At 37.3% G+C, this 26476-nt stretch overlaps 1 protein-coding gene across 1 annotated transcript in view; it reads right to left on the bottom strand.

The window, feature by feature from the left end:
* Window positions 1–349: 349 nt before the first annotated feature.
* EFR3A (EFR3 homolog A (S. cerevisiae)) overlaps window positions 350–26476 on the bottom strand; it is an 82087-nt gene continuing 55960 nt past the window's right edge. The window contains exons 13-25 of the mRNA XM_009323359.1: window positions 25294–25408; window positions 23241–23292; window positions 19441–19613; window positions 18905–18980; window positions 15816–15977; window positions 14547–14678; window positions 13960–14027; window positions 12625–12752; window positions 7377–7465; window positions 3888–3936; window positions 2703–2806; window positions 2031–2080; window positions 350–681 (exon numbers count right to left, since the gene is read on the bottom strand). Of these exons, the coding sequence (XP_009321634.1) occupies window positions 576–681; window positions 2031–2080; window positions 2703–2806; window positions 3888–3936; window positions 7377–7465; window positions 12625–12752; window positions 13960–14027; window positions 14547–14678; window positions 15816–15977; window positions 18905–18980; window positions 19441–19613; window positions 23241–23292; window positions 25294–25408 (1304 nt within the window). The 3' untranslated portion in view covers window positions 350–575. The remainder of the gene's footprint in view (window positions 682–2030; window positions 2081–2702; window positions 2807–3887; window positions 3937–7376; window positions 7466–12624; window positions 12753–13959; window positions 14028–14546; window positions 14679–15815; window positions 15978–18904; window positions 18981–19440; window positions 19614–23240; window positions 23293–25293; window positions 25409–26476) is intronic.

The raw sequence follows: 26476 nt of genomic DNA, 5'->3' as shown, positions 1-26476 counted from the left end.
TTGTACTTGAACAAATGTAAGGTATTTGTTGTTTTCCATATATTCCAAAATAAACAAGTTGGCTAGCTATGACAGCATGAACAAAAGGGAGCTAAGGTAGCGCTCCTCTGGTTACATTTATTAAGATGAAGCAAGCCAAAAGCATTCTATTTAGATATATAATTGAGGTGGAGAGGAGAAAAAAAAACAAACAAAAAAAAAAGAAAAAAGCTTTAACAGGTTCTTCAGTTACAATGCCTCAAATTAAAGAAATTTACAGAAATACAAATTCCTCATGTAACTGAAATACTCATCTATATGGCAAGACAAGTTTTAAATCTAAAACAAACACCCAAATATGAAAATGAAGGAAAATGAAGAAACATGATATATGAAAAACCTAACTTCAAATATATTACAGAAGAAAACAACTCAGGACAGTCTCATGAGTTTGGCTAGAGTAATCTGGATTTGGCTTATGTCCATCATTATTTTAAAGTTAGTTTAGATGAAATAAACAATAAAATTTGAAAACTCATCTTGTTCTTTCTATTGTACTCTACTCTAAATAATGTCCAGCAGACTGCAGAAGACACTTAATACACACAAAGATCTGGAAACTTCATCTCATAGACTGGAACAGATTGGTAATGAGCATGTCCAGCAGTAATGGTCATCGTTCCTGAGGGGCTTGGTGGAGGACTGTGTGAGAAGAACAATCAATATATATAATTTATAATTATATAGACTGCTTTCTTTTTTATAACTTGATATACGAATAGCTGAGAAACAGCAGTAACCTACCCTTCCCCTCCTCACAACCAGTATTTTATCCTATTCCTGAAATTCTAATGAAATTATGCCTTTTTTTTTTTTTTGTAGTTTGGTCTAAATCATCAACTTCACTGATGTTACAGAACTATGAAAATGCATTTTATTACTAACAAATACTATTCATACTGCACAACGGGTGTGCACAACACTATAATAATGTCATGAACTATTTTGGGTGTTCATTTTCTAGTTACTTTTTCAAACAGATACAGCAATGGGAAAACTGCAGCATTCTTCAATACTACTGATATATAGAGAAATAATGTAAGAATGTAAGTACACTGTGACATGGTTTCTGGATATTGTCCACTATCTAAAAGATTCAAAATAGAGTCATAGAATCATAGAATCATTAAGGTTGGAAGAGACCTCTAAGATCATCGAGTCCAACCGTCAACCCAACACCACCATGCCCACTAAACCATGTCCCTAAGCGTAATAAATAGTAACAAGAAAATAAAAATGACTGTTTTAGATGAAGACTACTCTTTTTCAGTGTACTGGTTTTGGCTGGGGTGGTGTTAATTTTCTTCACAGTAGCTAGTATGGGGCTATGTTTTGGATTTGTGCTGGGAACAGTGTTGCTAAGACAGGGATGTTTTTGTTACTGCTGAGCAGTGCTTACACAGAGTCAAGGCCTTTTCTGCTTCCCACACCACCCCACCAGCGAGTAGGCTGGGGGTGCACATGAAGTTGGGAGGGGACACAGCTGGGACAGCTGACCCCAATTGACCAAAGGGATATTCCACACCATATGACGTCATGCTCAGCAATAATAGCTTTAGGGAAGAAGGACGAAGGAGGGACGTTCGGAGTGATGGCGTTTGTCTTCCCAAGTAACCGTTACATGTGACGGAGCCCTGCTTTCCGGGGGAGGGCTGAACACCTGCCAGTGGCGAATGAATTCCTTGTTTTGTTTTGCTTTGCTTGCATGTGCAGCTTTTGCTTTACTTAATAAACTGTCTTTATCTCACCCCATGTGTTTTCTCACTTTTACCCTTCCAATTCTCTTCCCCTTCTCACTGAAGTGGAGTTAGCCAGCCGGCTGTGTGGGGCTTAAATGCCTACCACAGTTAAACCACAACATTCAGTTAAGTCAATTATTTTCTGCCTACTACATGTGTTTAATAACTCTATGACACGACCACCTGAAAGTAGTCAGAATTGCTTTATAACTCATTTGTCATTGATCGTATTCTTCTTGCATAAAGCCTTACCGAATGGTGAGTTCCAGTATCTGTGCAAGTCTATCATGAAGCAAGTTTGCCTAGGAAAAAGATTAAAATTGAATTATTAACTACTATATATTGAACCAAGCCAAAATGAATGTGCCAGGCCATACTCAGTGCGTGTGTTTCACATCACCACATGGCAAATCTAAGCAGCATTTCCTATCTCGATTTCTTTTCTCACTGCTGCAAGGATTCTGAGCCCTGAAGAGGCATGTGAGATTGAGTGAGCCTGTCTTGGGAGTGCAAGGAACTATATACCAAATTTTGCTGTTGCAGATAGGTGTTTAACAAACCTGAAATACATTTAGTTATGCAAAATATATAACAGGGTAAATACTGCTCCAGTTATCCCAGGATGAAATAGGAACAGACCGTGAATCTCGATTTCAAAGATAGTAAGGAAAACATCAAGATGAAGAGTGTATGAGATTTCCATTCCTTTTCAAATGGTCTAGGAACAATCAAAAGCACACTTTAAATAATTGGAATTTCCCAACATTAATAATAGTAGAGATAATAGCTGAAGACAAAGAACTGAACTTCTTTAAAAGTAACAGCAGTAGTGACATGATAACATAAATCATCTTTAGCCAGCACATCCCCATTAATGCTTATACTAGTATCTTCAATGCTGTAAAACATTTTTCAGAAACTCACTTTGGTTTCACATTGTGCTGCAATTTCTTCAAATGGCGCTTTTTGGAACTTTTCAATCACAAGACGCCTTTTTTCTTTTTCCTGTTCTTCAAGTCCATTGTTATCTTAAAAAATAAATTAAAAAAAGCAAACAAACACTGTATTTGAAGTGATGCAACCATACTCAAGTGAGCTGTCAATCTGTAATTGCTTCTAAAGCAAAATGCAGATACGATTTCAGGGAGCTGGTTTGAGGACCTCAGTTTTGCCCCTTTCTTACTATGTGCTTTAATTATGAGTACATCCAGGCTTCCTTTTGTTTTATTATCTGGACTCAAGATGGCACTTCTTACTCACTGCACACAAGTTCAGCTGCAAGAGAAAAGAAGGGAGTATCCTCCCTCCCAGTATCATGCAGACCAGTGGGCAGGATTTTCTATTAGAATTTGGGAAAAGCGAGTTCAATCTCCGTAGGCTGAGTGAACCTACAACCAGCTGGAACTTTGCAGCATCTAATGAATTTAAGTACCTCAGTGATTAGGCAGGTTTGGAAAACTGTCAGATTGAATTATTGTTTAAAATATCAGTGTCTATTGTTTAAAACATCCATGTCTAATCCATGTTTTTAACACGATTTTTGTGGACTGGACAGCATTAATTAGTAATTACTTATAGTGATATGAAATAAGGAAACTGGATAATTCTGAGTTCTGGTAGGTGGGTCACTTGTCAGAAAAATATTCTTTTAAACAAATCAGACAGATGTGTATTAATACACTAACTAAAAAATGGAGTGTTTTGAAGTCCACAATGTGGACCTTACAATCTATTTTCTGAATGTATTGAAGACCTGAAAATCTCAATATGTAAAAAATATTGAAGTTGCTTTATAAATGATCACTCAATGGAATTTGAAAACCTCACGTTATTTATAGCTTGGCCTGTAAGGGCAGATTTAATAGATGACAGGCATTTCCAGATGCTTTTCATTCAGTCACATTAACTTCAGAAAATGAATTCACTAAAATTATCAAGATATCATTTCAGAAATTTAGAAATAAATAACTGAAGTTTTAAATAAACTTACTAGCTGAAGAGAAACAAATGTAATATTTTAATTATGTTATTCTAGCAACACCTTCTTCTGTAGCTATTCCACAGTAATCTAGAACTATGCTGCATAAACACAATTGTAATAAATCTTACCAATTGCTTTCTTCAAAGCTTCAAAGGTGATTTCTTCAGTATTATCAACCTAAACACAAAGAAACAAACCCCCTTAAACCTCACATATAGCAAGCTTCTAAAAAAATAAGGAATGTGCTAAATATAGAAGGACAAAATGGCCACAGAGCTTTTCTACCTTACAAGTTTCTAATAGCTTTATTTGGAGTTTCTATGACAGCCAACAGATCACTAATTCATGTTTTTAAGGCACTGCAATTAGTGAGGAAATTTTTATCAAGTGAGATCAAGAAAAACTTTCCAAATTCTGGTCAAGACACTCTATGGTAACCATATTTTGGAAAAGGACTGGAATTTTGGCAGAACGCTCCTTTGGGTCAGGAATATGCTGTGGTGTTTCTACACTGCTAAGCCTCAGTACTAGTTCTTAGACAGCTGTTGCGAATAATAGCAACTGCTTCCTGAGGCTAGTTGAGTTACCAGCAATGTGATACTAAAATAAGAGATGGTAGTGGAGGGTAGAGTGGAAGATGGTTATTGCTTTAAGCTAACTTCATACCAGTATGGGCTCCAAATAATTTGGTGCTTATGTCATAAACATTGGAGCTCTTCATAACAAGCTATGTCTGATGCACTGAGAAAATTTGTTCATTTCGCAGTATGAATACCCATTTGCTGCTGCAGATGTACTTTATTAGGAATTGCTCGGGACCACAAAATTACCAAGATGCATGCACATTTCTCTGAAGAGCTCCAGCTCATGGATCTTTGTGTTTCAATTCCTTATACACCTAGAATTTCTATTCAGTAAGTATATTTACAGTGAAACCACTGTGATAATATTAGGGGAGAACACTTAGATGGCAGAACAGTGTTCACCTAAATATAACATGGCTTCTTGTCTTGGACTGCCTTACTTTAATCCTTCAAAACTAATTACATGTAAACAGGCAGCACTTTTTTTTTTCCTTATAAACACTAATTGTTTAGAATGATCTAATATGATTTAAGATAAAAGATCTGTAAGGTAGCAAAAAGTTACTTCACCCAATTCAGAAGACACTGAATTCTTTCAATTTTTTAATTCACTGACTTGACTTACTGTAAATGAAAAGCCAGAAGAAGTAGCTATTTCCTTTTTACATGAGTGTTATTTCAGGAGATGGAGCTGTAAATTATACTTTTCTAACAGATTTTACTACATTAGCATTGTATTCTCTACCTCTGAATATATAAAAGGTTAGTAAATAAACAGCAAACCTCCTTTTATGTCAAATATTTGTGGATACGGCTAGAGAAGAAGAGTATTCAAGTTTTGAAATAATCACCTTTTATACGATTAATATTTGGTAAATATTACTTGTTTATGGCAGCCCTTCAGATTTCTAATTAACATCCATAGTAGTTGCTGATATTAGCCAGCATTATATTTGGTTATTAATATCACAGAAGCACTAGCTGCTTTCACAAGTGTTTTCATCTTATAAATGGAGATAACTGTGGAATAAACCCATCTTCCTGAACAGGATTCGCTAACAGACTTGACACAACAAAAAACTTTGATTGTGCTGACAAAACAATTGCATTTGTATTGTACACAATAACAGATATTTTATGGATAAACAGCCTTCTACCTCAGACAGTGTAGAAATGATACCATACATCATTAATCCTAAAACTTCCATTAATGAAGTAGTTTCTCCTCTCAATCATAAAGCCTTATGCTCCTTTTTTTTTCAGTTTAATTCTGCTGACAGTTATGGATTATGTTATATTTACTAATCTACATAGCAAGAGAACCAGATTTAATATCCTTGTGGACTTTTTTTTCTTTTTTTCCTCCTGTGGAGTTACATCCAGTGTATCATCTTATGTTGCAGGTGGCCAAAAACATGCATTATGAGGGAGCAAGAATTAGCAAAAATTACATAGCACCATTACTGAAGGAACAGGCTACCCAGGGAAGTGGCTGAGTAACCATCCCTGGAGGTATTTAAAAGACGTGTAGACGTGGTGCCTGGGGACATGGTTTAGTGGTGAACTGGGCAGTGTTAGGTTAAGGGTTAGACTCGATGATCTTAAGGGTCTTTTCCAACCTAAATGATCCTATGAATCTACGGAAGTTTTTCACATGTTCATTATTTAGGTATCAAGACCAATTTGCAGTCATCGAATTGGAAAGTACTGGTTTTCCCTTTGCATTGTAAACAAACATTGTAAAGCAACTAAAGGAGGAATACTTTGTTTCATGTGTTTCTGTTTAACAAAATTCTTGTTTTTAAGAGAGATAAACAGCAATTCATTATCCAAGACACTGTACAACATTAAACTGAGAACCCATACAACGATTTTGATTTATCTACAACTGCTATATCCTCTTCAAAAAAAGTCTATGTATCAATGCTTAACATAACGTCAGCATAATCATTTGAAATATGAAATGGAAACTTCTCTCATTTAATTCTACCTTCAAGAGAGATGGTCAATCACATATAATACATGATTTTAAAAAAGGATACTAATGGCAAACATCCCCATTCCTATTCGGAGCATTTACTTTCTTTAAGATGTCATCTAAGTTCTAAAATGAGGCTTGCTCCTTTGCAATAGCTTAGCATTGCATTTTTAACTAACATTCAGCTTGACTCTGTCCACACCTTCTGTTTCACATCCCTAGCCAGTTTGTGCTTGAAGATGCTAAAGGTAGGACTCATTTGCAGGTACAAACACCTCAATTTCAACAGCTAATCTCCACCGCAGCCAGCAGAAATCTGGTTAATAAAAATCAGCAAAACCTTGAAAAAGATTCAGTAGAAATAGAAATTTATTTTAAGAAATACTTCAAATGAAGCGTCAAAAGATGTGGGATAATTTTAATTATAATGCAGTCTTCCTAAGGGATAATTAGCATCAGCTCCTGTACCCTACATATGAACTTTTTGTTGCTACCTTATCCTTCCTGTATCTTTAAAGCACTGTGCGCTTAACTATTCTGGAAGGGAAAAGTGATACTGTAACACTGCAGTGTACGTAGCCTGCCTAGTCTTTATCTGCCCCTCTCAAAGACAGCAGGTCTCCCACTAGTCTTGTATCTGTCAGCTCCGTGTTGATGAACAAGACTCTCAGATACTTCAAATGATGCAGGGATACAGATGCAGGAATTTGATTTGATCCCTCAAAATGCAAAGAAATTTTTTTAGAATATTTACTCATAAAGTATTAGTTGTTTGGCATATATATGTATTGCTACCCCATATTCTGCAGTACTATCTGTAAAAACTATAGTGACAAAACACTTGACATTTTTATACAGCAAGATCAATATCACTGTCTTGACAACACATGTCTACAAATCTAGGAGTTAAAAAAAAAAAATCAAAACCCCAAAGCATTTAACACTGCTAGAACAATTAGATATTAGACTTTCTGGGAAAACTTCATTTGCATTCCCACTCCTCCCCCCAACCTCCCTCGAAGGTGCTGCTTTAAAATATCCCATGATTTTCATACCTTATCGTCTGTGTTGTTGCCAGGCAGAATATCTACCTGAATAGATACCGTGTCCACAATGCTCTTCCTCCTGGACAGTCTGTCCTCATCTAGAAGAAAAACAACTTATCTCACTTTTTGTGTAACAGCTGAAACATGATCAATCAAATTTCTACACATCAGATGCAGATTTGTTTCTATATGCCTATTGAACACCAAATCATCTATTTTGTCATTTGGATCGTTATGAAAAATGATCAGTTACTGCTCTAAATTATTAAATATGAAGGAAAAAATTGGTTTTATTGTCCCTTCCCCCTCTCATCCCAGACCTTGCCAACTTTCCCTTGAAAGCCCACAATTTTAAAAAATGAGATCTTGTTCAAATGTGTAAATAACATAGTACATGATGATATATTGCTGCAGAGTAATTTACAAAAGCCTGAACTCATTTTTTTTGTTGTGAAATTGAAATATTAAGGTCTTAATTTGAACGTATTCTGAAACAGAAAAGGGCTTCTTGGAAGACGACTTACTGACAGAAGAAATAAAGATTTCTGGATGGAAACAAACAACAATCTTTCCTTATTCTTGTTGCTACAAGTACCATATTAGTGAGTCTAAAAATCCACTTGGTGAAAAAAATTCTCTTCATTTCTAACTTCCCACAAACATTTTAGCAAGTCCAGCAGGCCTAAAAAGTTGTCAGAATAAGACCAATTGCGCTGATACTAAAAGGAGCACAACAATTTCATTAATGTGTAAGCAGATTATGATCAAATGATCCATCAGTTGATGGATTTTCCTTTTATGACTGCATTCCTGAGAAAACATACCAATAATCTTTTTTCATTTTTGACATTTAATATATTAACATAAGATTAAAAAAACAGTAAAAATGCATTTACAAACGTGTCACGAAGATCCTCTGACAAATGGAGACTTGAGTGGCCTGACTTTCGTGTATCTCATTTACAAAACCATGAATTGCCATATCACTTTTTAGATTCTAGCTGAGATCAAGCCATTTGGATCCGGCCATTATTATTTCATCACTTGCACTGCACATAGTTAGAAGCACCCACAGGCACTTGATACTAAGATAAGGAGAACGACTGTAAAACTCCCCCACCACAAGGTAATTTATACTGTTTCTTCTGCAACCTTTGTCTAATCCACTTCTAGCAAAGCGCTTTTGCAGTGCAAATATTGAGCTTGAACAAACAGAATTCATTCCAGCAGAGCTGAACATACTCAGCTTTTAAAAAAATCAAGAAATAACTTTCAGAAGTCATATAAATCAAATGCCATTTTAAGATCAAGAGGCAGTGAAAGAACAAGATTAGTGAAAAACACCTGCATTCTAGCTATCTCTGCCAGGTTCTCAGAGTCCCTGAGCATTTGAAGCGGCATATTGAAGGATTTACTTTATTTTTAATCCCTGACGGCTCGCAATCCCTGGCGGCTCACTGGTCCACGACGCAATACAGAGTCTGAGGAAAGCACCTTAGCCCTCGAGTAAACACAAGACAAAACTACATCTCTGCTGCCATCTTGCTGCTCCCTCTGTAATTGACATGCAAACACAAGATGATACATTTTTGGGACTACTTTGGATAGAATCCATTTTTATAATGGGTGCCTCACTATACTTGCCTAATAAAAATGCCCATTCTTCTCTAAATTCAACACCTTAAGTGGGTAAAAAACTGTGAAAATTGCAATTTTTTCTGTTATATGATATAAAGCTTGTCTCCATGCACATGAAGGAGCCTAGAGGCATGAGGGCAGTGGTGGAGCCACAATACCCATTGCCCCAACCCCTACCAGGGCTGTCCCAGGAGTCTTGGCCCCACGGTCCAGGAGTGGCACCCACCCCATGGGGCAATGGGAGCAGCTCTCTGGGTCACCTCACTGATGAAGGCAGCGTCAGTGCCCAGGGTACGGGACACATTGTGGGATGTGGGGGAACAGCATCTTGGGATTGCACAAGGTTTAGTATGGGATGTTTAGAGGAGGAACCAAGGGTGGGGAAAAGGAGGACTGAGATGGTTTGGGGAGGAGCAAGCAAGGAAAACAGATGGATAAGGGGATAAAGGCATCAGTACCATGGAAACCGGCTGCTGAGCGGTACGTGCATCTGGCCGTGCCCTGAGCCTCATCAGTGCAGCCTGTCCCATCTCTTGATTAAATCCCATATCTCTTTTCCTGGGTGAGGGACTATTATTTGTGCAGGTGTGTGCACGGGGGTCTGAGCGCAGCAACTAGAGTCAGAGGACCTGTGTTTCTGCAGCAAGCGAGGGCGCACAGCTCCAATGCACGGTAACAAGGGAATATCAAGCTGGATCAGCAGGCGAGTAGATCAAGTGGCCTGGGATCTGGGAGTGCCCATGTCTGTCTGTCTCTCTGTGTGTCAGTCTGTCTCTGAGGGGAATGCATCTGGAGGGACCAGGAGGCCCAGGCCAGCTGTCAGAAAGTGCATGGAGCCTGGGGAGTTGACTGAGACCCATGTGTGCATGCACATGTGCATTACTGTGCACAAGGGGGATCTGTACCAGCAGCTGGATGGGGCTGCGGGCCTTGGGGACTCACATGCTCATGTGCAAGTGACTGGGGAGACTGGGAACCAAGAGACAGCTGATGGGTAGACAGTGTCTAAGACCAGCTACTGCTGGGATGCACACAGAACATATGCACGTATACATGTCCCACTAACGGACCTCTATCCTGAACAGCCAGTGAGTAAGATGAATCATCATTCCGTGAACAGCTGAGAGGTTCTTCCAACTTTCTACCAAGTTCTTGTAATGTCACTCAAAGAGGTAATTAGTACTATCACAAAAATGATACCTACAGTCCTACTACCTGCTCACGAAAAGAAAACAGGAAGCTACCATATTGTAGAGTTCCAAATCAAGAGTAAACACAAAGGCAAACCTTGCAGCAGCTAACATTGCTAGAGGTATATCAAGGAGATAAAGAAAAAAGCAGAAGGAAACACTAAGTACACTAAGTACAACACAATTTCTGGCCTGAAGATCTAAAGGCCTTCTAAAAGCATATTTTTTTTTGACTGTGCACATCCTATACAGACACACCACAGCTAGCAGGAAAGCAGGCTGACCTACAACTTATTTTTACCTTTTGACTTGTGTCTGCATTTATGAGGCTTTTTGCCTGATGGAAATAGAGCTAAATTAAGATAAACTATATATGTATAGACAAAAAATGATTAAATGTACATTTAAATTATCAGCTTCCTCCCTCCCCCAAATAAGGAAGAGAACAAGGTACAAAAAGTTGCAAATACGAATGTCTTTCCAAATTGATAAGAAGTACCAAAACCTGAAACAAAGACAGGATGATGATTTTATGTCCGTAAGTCATTGTTAAGCATTATATCATTGATATTCAGAAATACGAGAAATAATTAGGATAAAGTCTTTACTGGCTTTTTGGGTTCAACCATAACTGTCACAGGAATATACAAAAAATAGATCCATCTTTTACTAAAATTAATGATATATTTTGAAACACTATATTCTAGCATTATAATAGAAATGAAACATTTCGTTGAAGTAGAAAATGAAAAGTTTCAGAATTCCAAAATATTCACTTTGGTCCTGATTTACTTAAATGAAAACCTTGGAAGCTCAATATCCCACAGGATCAGAGATTAATGATTCTAATCAGGCATGATAACAGACACGGAACCAGTTTTGGTTACTGCTCTTTACAAAAAGATTACAAAAAAACCCAACAACCACCCATCTGATTCACATACACTAAGATTTAGCATTAAATATGGCCGTTTCTCATCACTTGAAGAGGCAGTTAATCACATACTTGCAGCTAAACTCACTTAACCTTGATGTCAGAACTTGCATATCTTCCTGTGTAGGAATGCATTTTTACCAAAGTATCCAAGAAAACCCTAGCAAGGTCATTTGGGTACAAATATGTCTCAATTTCTAGAAGAGGCTTAACAAATTTCAAACCAGGCTTTCTCATTCCATTCTCATTCACTGAAAGACAGTAAAAATTTGAAAATGTAACATTTCCTTACTTGCTACCTACCTCTTCTGCCAATACTAAAATATAACGTTAACTGTTTTTTTTGGATGCCAGAAGAAATAATCTGTCAAGTATAGCAACATTTTCCTTTTTAGAAGACGACAACCAGCAATAGAAAACACAGACATTGCAGCTGTGTCAGAATATTTCACTAGTTTGCTTGCTAGCACTTGGGACAAAACCACATCTGCTGTTCTGGAGAACTCATTCCCTCCCTTAGCAGCTATCCAAAAAAGCTTATTCAAGAGCAGGCAGCAATGTCTCTGAATCGTACTGCAAGTGTGACAGATCTGGCATTCACTGTCCGTAAGTACTATGCTTCTTTCTATGCATGAGCTGCAAAACATAGGAATCACATTTTCCTGCTAGGTACTTTTATTTTACAAAAAGGTCATGCTTCAGACTGGGATGTCCCGTAGCCTCTTACAATAGCAACGAGTTACGAACAGCCACAAAACACACACGGTTAATAAAACAAATTCTTCAAACAATTTTTTTCAGTAAGTTGCTCAATTGGCTGTTGAAAATATATTAAAAACCAAAACCACACAACATCACATACTAGCTAGTCATTCACACAAAATTCCTGCCTTCTGGGTAGCACAAACTCTCACAAATCTTCCTCAGGCATACTTTATTTTCATTGTGTTACCCGACACTAAGGTAGCATAGGTATCTAATGGAGGAAAACATAACATTCTTGATTAAATTAACATCTGTTCATTGAGAATTTGACTAAGGCCAATAACTCAGGTCAGCACAAGGCCATATGGCAAAAGGATGGAATATGTTTCATCCAGTGTTTAGATAAAAAGGATAATGTATGCCAACTTGCATAACCCTTCCTCGCCTGCTAACTCAAGAGAATACAGAAAAACAGTAATCACTACTATCATCTTAGGTACTCTTTCAAAAGCAAAGACTTCATTAAAAAGAATCGAAGTGGGTTCAAGAACTTTCTGCCCAACCTCCTGAATTTAAGGAAAAAAAAAAAATCTTAAAAGGACACAAAGTTGAAACTTGTTAGCAATAATACTGTAGCTAATGAGAAAAAAAAAATCTTGAGAAAACAAAATTATACTATGATTAAGTTTTGTTGCCAAGTAGTCACACTACATTTCATTGGCACACAACACATTAAGCAAATATTCTCAATAACTGGTACTTAGCAGTTTTGCCACTAATCACCACTTACCTGTTACCTGGGGTACGTATGGAACTGACAACCTTTCCACACTGTATCCGCTGCCTCCTAATGATTCCGCAATCTTGTTTGTCAGGAAAAATAAATCTTTTTCATGCTTCTCTAAGGATTTTGGAAGACTGTCAAAATACATATTTGAAATTATTATCTACCAACAGAGATTTCTTCATTAAGTAAAATACTTTTATAATGTCTGCAAGCAACCAGAAAGGGTCAACGGTAATGATTTGATAGAAATAAAACTTGCTCAGTTATTTAGGAATAAATATACACTCCAAAATGAGTCCATTGACTACCTCTGCAATATTTTAAATTACCTTAACACTTCTTGGTTACCTAAATTATGTTCCTCACCTATTCTGCTACATCTTGAGAGAATATGGTCTCTGTTAAATGGAAAAAAACTGCAGAGTAATAGTATTTGCTATTTGCTAGTGATGTGCCCTTGTGACAAAGAAGGCTAAGGGTATCCTGGGCTGCATTAGGAGGAGTATTGCCAGCAGGTCAAGGGAGGTGATCCTTCCCCTCTACTCAGCACTGGTAAGGCCACACCTGGAGTACCGTGTCAAGTGCTGGGCTCCCCAGGACAGGAGAGACATGGACTTACCGTAGAGAGTCCAACAAAGGGACACTAAGGTGATTAAGGGACTGGAGCATTTTTCCAATGAAGAAAGACTGAGAGAGCTGGGACGGTTCAACACGGAGAAAAGAAGCTGGATCTTATCAATGTGTACAACTACCTTAAGGGAGGGAGGGTGGAAAGACAACAGAGCCAGGCTCTTTTCAATGGTGCCCAGTGACAGGACCAGAAGCAACGGGCACAAACTGAAACACAGGAGGTTCTGCTGGAACATCAGGAAATACTTTTTTACGGTGAAGGTGACCAAGCACTGGCACAGGTTGTCCAGGGAGGTCGTGGAGTCTCCATCCTTTGAGATATTCCAAAGCCATCTGGATGTGGTCCTGGACTGCCTGGTCCAGGTGACCCAGCTTGAGCAGGGGGGTTGGACCGAATGATCTCCAGAGGTCCCTTCCAACCTCACCCATTCTGTGATTCAGTGAAAATGTATTTTGCTGTGTTAGCACTTACACCAAGCATCATATTGTGTAGATATAAGTGCCTCTGACTACAATAAAAAGTTTGAAAAACAGGTTTTTTCATGTATGCATATATGCTTTTAATGCTTGGTTTTCTTCTGCCTATCCTGTACACTATTAAACCTCTAAATTATTTTTCACATATGCAACATATTTCCATGATGTGTGATTTTTAATAGTAAAATAGGTACTTCACTATTCATTAATTCACATTCTATATCTACTTACTTGCATTTGTCTTTGAAAATTGTCTCTGGTAGAAAATAAGATGCTTCCAGACTTCTAGTTTCAATGACCTGAAAAAAACCAAGACAAATTGTACAAATGGAGTAGTTCCATAGCTATTTTCTCCAGCGACTAAACTGCTTAAAGAGGTTCTGCTGTAGCAGATTACCAATCCTTCACTAATATCTACCTCAGCACAAATGAGGCCTTTAGAATTTTTTTTTAACCAGAGAAAGAGATTGTGGCACTCACCCTTTAGACTAAAAATCTGGTTCTCACGGTGTTGTGCATGTCAGTACTGTTTTACCAAAGCCAGTGAGGCTGTAAAGTCTTATACCAGATGGGGATTTAGCCCATTATATACAGTACCGTAAACAAAATAAAAATGCTATACCTTGAGAGAAGAATATTCTGTGTGTAGTTTTAAGAGTCAGCAAGTAATGCCATCGGAGCCCAAAGACAAAAAGCAATGTTGGTGGACACAAATACAGATCAACATCACAAGCAATTACTTGACAGAAGTTACTTACCCATTTTACAGTAGAATGTGTACTGTTCTAAAAGACTTAAACTACTTAATTATGTGTTACCTTGCTGACATGCTGACAAAAGGCAGGAACTGCAATCATCTGACTCAGAAAGTTTAGATACGCTGCAACCAATGCCATGACACCACAACGATTAAACATTGGCAGATTGTCCTCATTGATGATGGCAATGTCCTGAAATATAAAGGATAGCATCACACCCTCCAAAGTTAACAGGCTGTCCCGAATATATGGAAGCCAAAATTATTATTAGTAACACTAGCTGACTATCTAGTAATACCTGGCATTTAAAACCTCTCACCTTAAAGTTCTAGTCTTCTAGCTCACTCTTGCATTAGGTATATATTGATCTGAAGTTAGAGAGCTTGAAGGATTCAACCCCTACGAAGAGAAATAAACCTACTCCACTGAAACTTCTGTTTCTCAGAAAGAGAGTACAGGTTAATGTCTCTTGTCCTTAAGATTCCCGTAAGGACCCCCTGCTGATGATAACTTTTTTCAGGAAAACTATAAACAGTAGTTTAAGAATAAAAATCTCTCTTGTGAATCACAGATACAGTACCATAAAGGGAATTATTTAATGCTTATTAGCATTTCCACATTTATATGTTCATACTCCTAATGTCATTTTCATCAATAAGGATTTGGTTCAGTGACATATTTTAAAACTGAGGATGCACTCTGCATTTCAAAGGTTTCACAATGCAGGTGCACATTAGGGAATGTGAACAGGGAAAACAGGACAATTTCATCAATTTTCCATGGCACATGCTAGCACTATTTTTTTGAATGCTTTAATTTCAACACAGATAAACCTGCTAAGTTATACAGTTTCACTGTGGACTGTATGCAAGTATGAAATAACGTTTGATCCTGTACAGGAAATGTTAAGGAATAAAGCCTTAAATAGCCTGGTTTGACAAATATTTCCAACGGATTAATTAACCGAAAGCTTTCTTCCAAGGTGAGGACATTCCATATATTTTATACGGAACACTGACGCAAGATTGTAAGGATACCTTCCCAATCTGCTAACGAATATATCAGTGATTCTATGGAATGTTTCAACAGATTTCCACATCTGCCATATTTCCTGAGGAGAACATGTTGTAGAAGTTTGTAACAAATCTTAGCTGAAGTTTCCCTATTAATAAGTGTTATGTACACAGCGCACTTCCTTAATGGGTCGATCAAATTAGGGCTGAATGATGTGATTTCCAATTTGGATATGCAAACAAAAAAGTTATCCTCATCTCCAGCTACCAATATAAATTATTAATCAATGAACCCAACACTGATTCAGACTCATACCTGCAAAGCAATAGCTAATCGAATGAGGTCAATAACCACTTCTTCATTGGCTAGTTCAATTGTGGTAAGAGCTAGAGATGTAAACAGCAGTTCAAAGTTTTTCTGGACGTTGTCTTCTTCTTTACAGCCTAAGTAGATGTGTCTGTACAACTGCTGGCCATGCTATAAAAGACAAAAAAAGAGAAATGAGTATTAAAATCATAGAATAATTTAGGTTAGAAAGGATATTTAAAGGTCCTCTAGTCCAACTCCCTACTCCAAGCAGAGCCAACTTTGAATTTAGATCATTTTGGATAGAGAATTAAAATAATAAAGGATAAAATACATGTATAAACACACATACACAAACAAGTACGTGATTAATCAAGAAGACCATTCATTTACTACCATAACAGTAGCTTCTTTATAAATACAGTACTATTATATTTTATGTAGAAGCATACAGATGGACAAGATGATACAGGGAATTGCAGATGAATACTGCACTGTGTGTCAGACACTGGCATTCATTTCCTATTGAAATATTCAGGAAAAAAATTGCGCATTTATGAAAAGGAAAAAATAAAAAGTAGATCTTGAAACATTCTCAAGAACGTCCAAGTAACTGAGGAGCTTCAAGGGTTATCCTTGTGAAGACATCATATTTGCTCATTAAGCAAGTCTCCTTGAAGAACAAACTGAGAAAAAATTCTTCTAGGGGGTGTTTCAGAAGATGAGTCGGGCTCTTTTACTACTGTGCATACGGAGGCTCTAGCTCTAGTGAAGAACATAGGTTATCTAATGAAAGACCCTCAACTTCAAAAGTGACTTTCCTTTCCTCGTAATGCTGTCCTTAACCAAATCTTTGTAACGAAACTATTATTTTAACAACAAAAAAAAAGAAAATACAGAAAGGCAGGTTAAGAAGCAGGTTTTGTATGCAACACATGACTCAGTACCATCCCAGCATTCTTAATCTGTAGAGGATACAGGTCTGTATCAGTCGACACAGTTAATGTTCAAGATCTAAGGACTGATGCTTTACCTCTGGAAGTACTAGTTCAGCTTTAGAAGGACTAAGAAAACTCATTTTTAACATCTGTTTTTCAAGCAGAACATATTCACTTAAGAAATAATAAAAATGCTAGTAGTCATCTCATTACTTCTAAAACCAAATATATAGCTGTTCAAACATATGCTTTATTTAGAGAAGAGGGATACAGAGCTATTAGCAAAGCACAGAAGCTACTATGAAATAAGCACAGTAAAGGTTAACTGTTTAAAGACACAGTATATTTGGAAACTAAAAGTAATGAAAATATTCATCTCACTGATAAAGAATTGCACCTAGATATGAAAATAAATGATTTTAAAATTATGTGCATTTTCTCGACACATAGTATCTTTCTAGAAGATTGTAAAATGAAAGAAGTTCAGTATTTCTCTTTAAAGAAAGGACAGAAATAAACCTCCTGGCTTTGAGAAGGTGGACTGAGATGAAGACAGTTTTGTGAATATCCACCTAATTTTAGGTACCGAAATTCCTAAGTATGATACACAATTGCCTTAGGATCCCCATCTAACATCAAACAAGCCTAGATGGTCATTCAGATCTTAATGGACTTCTGGAGGTGCTTCACCCCTTTCCTTTGATTATGCAAAGACTCTAGAAAGAGTAGGCTGCTAACATACACATCTAGACTAGGTGAGTAACATTAGGTTTATGATACGCACCTGAAACTATCACATAGATAATTATTGACTGACTTCATTCCACAGGGCTAATACATTTTTTTGGAGACTGTATAATCTTGTCTTGAGCTGTTAAGAGTCTCTTTTCCTCTCCTATCCTCTTTTTCAGATGAGAGTGTTAATAATTCAAATAGTTTGAGAATTAAAATTTTCATCTAGCAAAATCAGTAACTACAACTTATCCAAACTGTTTTAAATCCTAGATATTAAATAGATGAATTAAAATTTAATTCAGTTTTTACAAAGATGCATTACTAATAATTGCCAAAGTTGGAGTATTCCTTATATTTGTATTATTCCAGTATTAATCAAAACAGGTGTAAATATACCGCAAGGAATATCAACTGTACTAACTTAGCAAGAACACGTATCTCCAATGTTACTTGAAAGCCACACAATTCTATTTTGTATATTATTATATATATAGTATTTTTGCCTCTGGACAAGTTAAACTGCAATGCTTGCGATTCTTGTAATTAGAATATTAAAATAAGTCAGCACTCTGAGGACACACATTTTTTTTATTTCACAGCTAATAGGAAACAAAAACAAAGCAGCATGGGACAGCTGTGAGAAATGAATATATTTTCTCAGGCAGATAACTGTGATAAACATTCTAAAGCCTGCTTGAGCTGACTTCAGTAATTTGTGGGTTTTGTTTACAAACATACCTACACAGATAAACTATAGTCAGGAATGACAGAGCACACTAATAATTATAAACATTTTTCCCATGTAAAAAATAAGGTTTTTATTGTAAAGAAGCAATTTCACTCCACATAAGCATCATCCAAAAAAAAAAAACACCAACCCCAAAAAACACCCCTCGTTTTTCTTTAGAACCAAACATGCTCAGAAGTCAACTGGCACAATGTCCTGTAAAAACAATCTTGTAAGTAGGTGCATTTTTTTCTTCCAGGTTAACTTTCTTTGACATCTTTACTTAAAACATAAGACATTTTAAAAAAGGATTTTTAAATTAAAAAAAAAAATCTGAAAATACAACAAAATAAAAGCCATACAAATTAAAAACTACTACTGAGCATAAATGAAATGCTGCACAGGGATCTAACTATAGGGAGGTCTTTTCAGAATCATGGTTTAGATAGACACTGTTCTAATTTCATGCATGCAAGGATTTTCACTGAAGACATAAATGGAAATTTTATTCCATGGAACCACCTCTCAAGTATCTAGAGCACCTAAACATTGAAATCACTGGAATTTGAACTAAAATCACTCGATACTGATCTTTGCAACTTGTTGCAAAAACACAGCTGTAGAAGAAAAGCACAGCAACTGGTTCAGTTACTTTATCTTCTTTCTAGATAGAAAAGTTAACTTTTTCATTCTATTACCTTTTTCATGAAGCTCACATCTTGCCTTGAAATTTTGTCTCTTTTTATCTTTAGATCAGAAACATCTGGTATTATTCTACAAAGGAAACAAACGTAATTTTAGCAAAAAGAAGTTGAAAGGGAAGAGGATGTGAAATATGTGAACTATTCAAACAAATGGTTAAACCACAACACTCCTGAAGCAATTTCCATTTTAATTATATCCATGTTTCACAATGACATTCAAATTTCAGTTGAAGAGGGAGAATCATAACCAGAATTATGACAAGCACGTATTTTTTTTTCTCTACATAAAATACCATATTCTGTCTTCCACAGTTAAGCTAACAAATATTTGGAATGATCATTTAAGGTATCACGCCCTGAGGCTTACCTGTGAAACTCTTGCCATCAATAAATGACATTGAGCACTGTCTATTTATCAAAACAGTACATTAATATTTCATGTTAGGAAAAATATTTAAAAATCAACAGTACTTATCATTCAGACATTGAATTAGAATTTAAAGGAGGCCAAAGCAAACAAAAAGAATTACCGTATCCCTCTGAGCTTTGCTCTGTTGTCATGCCGATCAATGAGATTATGCAGTATTTCCAAGACCAGCTGCCTTAGCTCAGAGTCTTCCATGAGTGAAGGAGACAGTAACGGGTCCAGAAACGGGGGAGGAAGTGCATTAGTTACCGTTGTTGCTTTGTATCCTGAAGTCACCTGTTCATTGTTGGAATTAAAATTAATGTGTCATTATTGCATTGTAAGAATTACTTGCAGCTGTCACTCACTTTTTAGTGGGCTTGCTTCGGCATCTGAAAGGTGGATTCAAATGGAAATAGCGTATTAGTTTTGAAAATTCCTAACCCCACTATGAATTTGGAGGGACTTTAATACTCATCTTCAAATGAACACCCTCATCTGTTTTAAAGTGGTATTTCATAGAATAGTTTGGGTTGGAAGGGCCCTCTAAAGGTCATCTAGTCCAACCCCCTGCCATGGGCAGGGACATCTTCAACTACATCAGGTTGCTCAGAGCCCCCTCCAACCTCACCTTGAATGTTTCCAGGGATGGGGCATCCACCACCTCTCTGGGCAACCTGTGCCAGTGTTTCACCACCCTCAGCGTAAAAAATTTCTTCCTTATCTCTAGTCTCAATCTACCCCCCTTTAGGTTAAAGCCATTCCCCCTTGTCCTGTCGCAACAGGCCCTGCTGAAAAGTCTGTCCCCATCTTTCTTATAGGCCCTCTTTAAGTACTGATAGGCTGCAATAAGGTCTCCCCAAAGCCTTCTCCTCTCCAGGCTGAACAACCCCAACTCTCTCAGCCTTTCTTCACAGGAGAGGTGTTCCATCCCCCTGATCATTTTTGTGGCCCTCCTCTAGACCCGTTCCAACAGGTCCATCTCCTTCCTGTGCTGAGGACTCCAGCACTGGACACAGGATCCTTCCTCTACCAACACACCCGAAAGAAAAAAATAAAGTTATCATTTACAAAATCTTTTTGAAAAACAGCCTATGAAAAGTTGCAGGGCATAAAATGAAGATGGTAATCATTCCAATAGAGATTTTTCCATTTCAGGCTCTGAGTTGCTCATATATGGTACCAAGTATACTCATGTGAAGAAAAAAAAAGAGAAATCAGGGCCTATATGTACATCTTAAACATTTATGGATACTGCTTTATTGCAAAGAAGAAAGCAAGCAGGAAACATTCACTTTCTTAGAAATCTGGTACTATGGTGTTGTTTTTTCTTTTTTTAAACTAATACTACCGCTGACCTGCCTCATTCGATTACTTTTATTTAAAGCAAGGTCTGTAGGCACACAAGGAAAAGTTAATTTCAATCTGACAATTTAAATATTCATCAGCTGAACATTTACAGCAGCCAGAAATGTTTAAAATGTTACTGTCCCTTAAAGTGAAGGTTACCAGAATATTAAAAATCTCAGAAACAAAACGGGATTCAGAAACTGCCAAGCATAAGCTGTTGAGGTTGATGGGAACAAAATAATCCAAAATTTAATTACAATAAAAGCAATCATATGTTTATTTAAGACTTTGCATAATAACTGTATCTTCATTATGCATATTCCATACCATTACAGCTTTTACATGTGAATTGTGTTGAACAGGTTTTGGCTGGGGTAGAGTTAATTTTCTTTACAGTAGCTAGTATGGGGCTGTGTTTTGGATTTGTGCTGGAAACAGTGTTGCTAACACAGGGATGTTTTAGTTATTGCTGAGCAGTGCTGACACAGAGTCAAGGCCTTTTCTGCTTCTTACACCACCCCACCAGTGAGCAGGCTGAGGGTGCACGAGAAGCTGGGAGGGGACACAGCCGGGACACCTGACCCCAACTGACCAAAGGGATATTCCACACCATAGGACATCCTGCTCAGCAATAAAACTGGGGGCAGTTTGCAAGGGCTGCCATTGCTCAGGGACTGGCTGGATATCAGTCAGCTGGTGGTGAGCAATTAGGTTTTGGGTGGGTTTTTTTGTGGTTTGTTTGGGGGGGGTTTTTTTTTGTTTGCTTGGTTTTTGTTTTAATTTTTATAATTTGTTTTTCTTTTTTGTTGCTTTTGTTTTTCTTTGTTTCCTTTTTTTACTTACTAAACCGTCTTCATCTCAACTCACTTTTCTCACTTGTACCCTTCTGATTCTCTCCCCAGTCCCATTTGGGAAGAGTGAGCGACTCACTGGGTGGTGGTTTGCTGCCTACCAGGGTTAAACCACAACATGTGAGCAAGCACTATTCCTACAGCATAACTGAATAGGTTGAAAGGAAACTGGTTGGCAGATGAGCATGAGGGTACCTGAAGGTATCTAATCAATCATTCTGAAAATGGAAAATTATACAATACTACAAGCAGTAAGGCTGCAAGAAGTGCATACTTTTAATGAAGTGCCAGATTTTAATTGCCTATCCAGCATTAAGTTGTCTGCCTATGTGTATGCATGACAACCAACTAATTATCTTATGAAGTATTATTCTTTTGTAAAGAATACATGATGTGCAATGCTCAGTTCAGTACACAGAACAGGCAGGGTTCAGTAGTTTCCAGTTCTTTATTATGTGTGCAGACTACACCTTATATACCACAATAAAAGCTTTGCTCTGAACACAAATTCCTTCCCACATTTTTTCCACAATATTTATCAATGTCTGAGTAATTCACTAAGCATCAAAACATTCACTTTCACATCTTTGTGACACGATGGGATTTTACTTTTATATATTCTAAAAGAGGATCTAAAACAAAATTCAGTGTCAAAAATGTTAAAATTCCTTCCACATGCAAAATTTGAATCCCCTAAAACATATTTACAGGCTATGCAGCACTCCAAATAATTAGAACAGTTCTTACTGACTTCAATGGAAATTTTTAAGACTGGTGAGATGAATATCGTCAGGAACAGTTTAGGCATAGCTGAGTCTATCTTTAATGAAGACAATGTGCAAAACGGCCCTCTGAGGTCCTTTCTAACATGTTTTCCGTCCTTAAACTGCGACTGTGAACGCACAGCTCTTCTGCAAGTGAGAATCTAGGATTTCATATTCTGACAAGCAAAGAATGGTTTAACTGATTTGCCTAACACCACACACAAATTTCATGTCAAAGCAAGGATAGAAACTCATTTTCCAGGAAGGCATTCTACTGCTTTAGTCATGAAATCATTCTTTGTGCTATTTCCCCTACTTCAGTTACTAAACAGTTTTCAGCTTCTGCAACAAAATAGGCCAGGATTCTACAGGCAAGAGCCTCCTTTACTACCCATTTCTGATTCTTACCATCAGGATGTATTTCCAGAAATACTCTTTAAAGGTTTACAGTTGAAAAATGTATTTGTAATAAAACAGTTAATTATACCTTACAAGAAACTTGGGAAATACTAGGAAGGAAAGAACAACAGTGCCTGAGGCTCTAAGGCTTGGAGATAGGCATCCATTCCTACAGTTTTAAAACTATTAGCCATTCTACTAATTACAGCTTTTCTGGTGTCAGAGACAAAAGTGACTTCACTTTCATGTTGCTAGCATTGCTGGCAGAACTAGTCAACTCAGCCTACTCTGCGATGTTCTTTTGGATCTCCAGATCAAATTATAACTGATATTCACTAAAGTGCTCTAAGAGATGGAGGAATATTTCTTGAGCTGCTTGTAACGTAAGTTGGGAAAATGCTGTCACAATTTGACTCAGTAGAACTACAGATCGATGTAATGTGAAGACATGTTTAATTTTGTAATACAGAGTTGTAATACTGTACTTATATGTGTAAACGTATACATAAAGTGAAACATTGTGTGCTTATAACATAATATACTGAACACAGAAGGCTTACCATAAGTAAAGATCTCAATAACATGATTTGAATCCTCCTAGTTCCCAAATCTCTACAATTGGAAAAAAGTTGAAAATTAGTTTCTTTGCATATCTTCAAAATACTGTTCTGCTCCAGACATCAATCTAACAACTGTGTTTTTGACAAGTGAATACAGCAGTCTTGGAAGGCATGCTGGATGATCACAAATAAGGGACAAATATCTCCAAATGAGGTGAAATAACTAAATGTTTTTGAAAGGGACATTTATAGGAAGGCTTAAAAAACGAAGCAAATGCAACTGAAAAAAAACCAGTAAATGATATATGTGAAGCAGATCTAAATCTTCACGTTTCATTCAGACATCTTTGTATCTGAAATGTTCAACTGCTATGTGCTTGACTTAACTTTCACAAGCATCAGCACTCATAATTTCTTCTGAATTAAAACATAATTGAGTCTTTTAAGAAACTAAGACACTTCTTGTTTAAGTCAGACACCAAAACTTTGAGACTGAAAAAAAGTTATCTGCAAAATCAGCAAGAAAAACTGAAAGAACCCTCAGTTTTCAGATCACAGGAAGGTACGTGGAACACCACTTAACCTGTTCTTCATCTGTTCTCATCTTCCATCTGCTGGTACTAAAAGAAGTTAAATACCTATTGGTATATAGTCACATACGCACTGTTCTTGCAAGATCTTACAAGATACAAGCGCACTTTGAATAAATTGCTCCATTCAAAAAGACTCTTTCAAGAAAGTAAAAAAGGTACAAACCCTTTTGTTCACCAAATAGCATAAGGGAAGAGCAGGCCTCTTCACCAAAGTTGACCCCTACGTAACAGTGGAAACTTCCACCTTCACTGGCTATAATCCTGGCTATATCCAGTTGGCAGTATCATTCAAATGTCTTGTGTAGCAGAGACCAGATTTTCAGGTAAGTAATGCAAGACTGTATCAGCAGTCAGAGAGCCTGCTTTATTGAGAATGACATATGCACATCATACTAACATAGTACTCAGTCCCATGTTTACAAAGAAACCCATGAAGGAAAATTGTATAGTTAAAAAGCAAAAAAACCCCACCCCCACGCCAACTGGTAATCCAAGTACAGAATTCTAAATGGATCCATATTTCAGATACCTTCTTAATGATTAGTAACTGCCTGGCACAGACAGATTTCTATCTTCCATGGAATAGCGTCCCATACTGCAGGGACACAATACTATATGAAAAGCTACCAAGAAGCCCGGAGAATGACAATGACTTCCTACTTAAGCTAGCAGGGGATCAGACATACGTGGTACAAAGTATCCATCCATACCTGGAAAGAATAGCTGCAGCCTTCTCAGTGACTTTCCCCATACTGAGGAAAAGCAGTCTTTAAACATAATTATTCATGTTACAGGGAAAAATATTACTTCAGCATATGACAGCTTTTTAATTATGGGTTTATTACAGCAGTCTGACCACCTATAACTTTTTCCTATTTCTAAATAAATAGGGAAAATCTAAACCAAAACAAATTCACTGGAATTTCTGCAGTTTATTTCTTAATCTGAAGTCAGCTTGTACAGAATAAAGAAAAAACAAAACACAGTTGTAAATTATGCAGCCATTTGAAAAATTGTAGTCATAGTTCAATTTCCCTCAGTCACAAAACACACATATAAGAAGTTACAGAATTAACCACCGTTAAGTAGATAATTTCAGAAACACTGTACAGATGTGGAGAAAAGAAATATTTTAGTGCAAAATAAATTGTACTCCAATCAGGTATTTTTTATCAGTAATGTGTTTGGAGACTGATTTCATACTGCTGGCACTGTGCTTGCCTTGATTCTGCATGGAATTTAATACAGCCGCTACTGAATGAAAATTTGCATTTCACTTTTCTTTATTTTTTTCACTTCTTATTTATCAGGATTCTAAATTCTAAATTAGAAATTTAATACAGCCGCTACTGAATGAAAATTTGCATTTCATTTTTCTTAATTTTTTTAACTTCTTATTTTATCAGGATTCTAAATTCTAAATTTTTAATTAGAAATTAAAAAATGTAGGATATACAAACCCAAGGTGACTGGTATCCAGTGACTGTGAAATTGTCCCCAAAACAGGTACTTTTCCCATAATAAACATCATAATCTCTGATCTCTGGTAATCCGGGAGATTGCTTCCAAAAAATCCTAAATAAAAATGGAAAGAAATCATAGAAGAAGAGAGATATAGGGCCCCTCTCTTTATAAGAAAAGCCTTATAAATACAAGGAATAGATTTACAAGGTCAAAATAGATGAAGAATACAACTATGATTTGTTTTAGGGCATCATACTCACATGTTCATTTCTGCTGAATAGCTTTAGAGTCTTTTCATGACATTCACTTTATTCTCTGAATCCTAAAACTTCCTAATTTTCTCCTCCTTTAAATATATAATTTACAAGTTAAGTATGCGACATCTAGTATTTTGTAACCAGTGAGGAATTTGAAGTGTTTCTCATGGAATACAGTGTAATTACTTTTGTCTGTTCTTAAGTCACCATTAAATATTACAGGTGTGCGAACAGAAATCTCAGAGGTCTACAAGTATTATATGACTATTACTTTACTAGGAGACTACCGAGGCGAACAGCTCCAGTGCTGGCACAGGGGAGTTTTCCTGAACAGAGGGAACCTCAGAGGGAGCCCAGAGACCCGCCAGGAACCCACAGCTCGCACCACAGCGGCTGACGAGACCTGGGCAGGGCCAGGAGCAATGGCAGCCAAGCCCCTACACCTATAAAAGAAGCCCCAGGGGAGCGCTAGCCACCAGGAGCACTGCAGCAGTTGGCGCGCAGGAAGGGCGCTGTAGGTGTGCCAGCTCAACCAGGGAGCAATGGTATCCACCCAGCAGAAGGCCACGGCCTCTCTAAACTCTGCACCCGCTGTGACTGACGCAGCTTCCCAGACAGAGCTCCGATGGGAACGTGCTGCTACCCAAGTGTCAGGCTGCAGGGTGTGCCCTGCTCTTATGCCAGTATCTGACAGCAGTAGTGAGCACACTGTGGGAGGTGTGCCCAGGGAGAGGAACTCCTCTGCTTAGTGACAGAGCCCTGAGAGGAGGTGGTGAGTGGGTTGAGGAGTATCAGGGACAGCGAGAGAGACAGACTACTAGAATCGCACCCTACCTTCCCTGAGACAGGCCCAACAGGCAGACAGGATGCATGATACAGAAGATTCTCAATACCTGGCTCCACGCCTGGTGTAACCAGCATG

The sequence above is a fragment of the Pygoscelis adeliae genome, unplaced genomic scaffold (genome assembly GCF_000699105.1).
Source record: "Pygoscelis adeliae isolate BGI_AS28 unplaced genomic scaffold, ASM69910v1 Scaffold103, whole genome shotgun sequence".
NCBI lineage: Eukaryota > Metazoa > Chordata > Aves > Sphenisciformes > Spheniscidae > Pygoscelis > Pygoscelis adeliae.
Note: the sequence above shows the minus strand (reverse complement) of the source record. Positions and strands in the feature narration are given on the sequence as shown.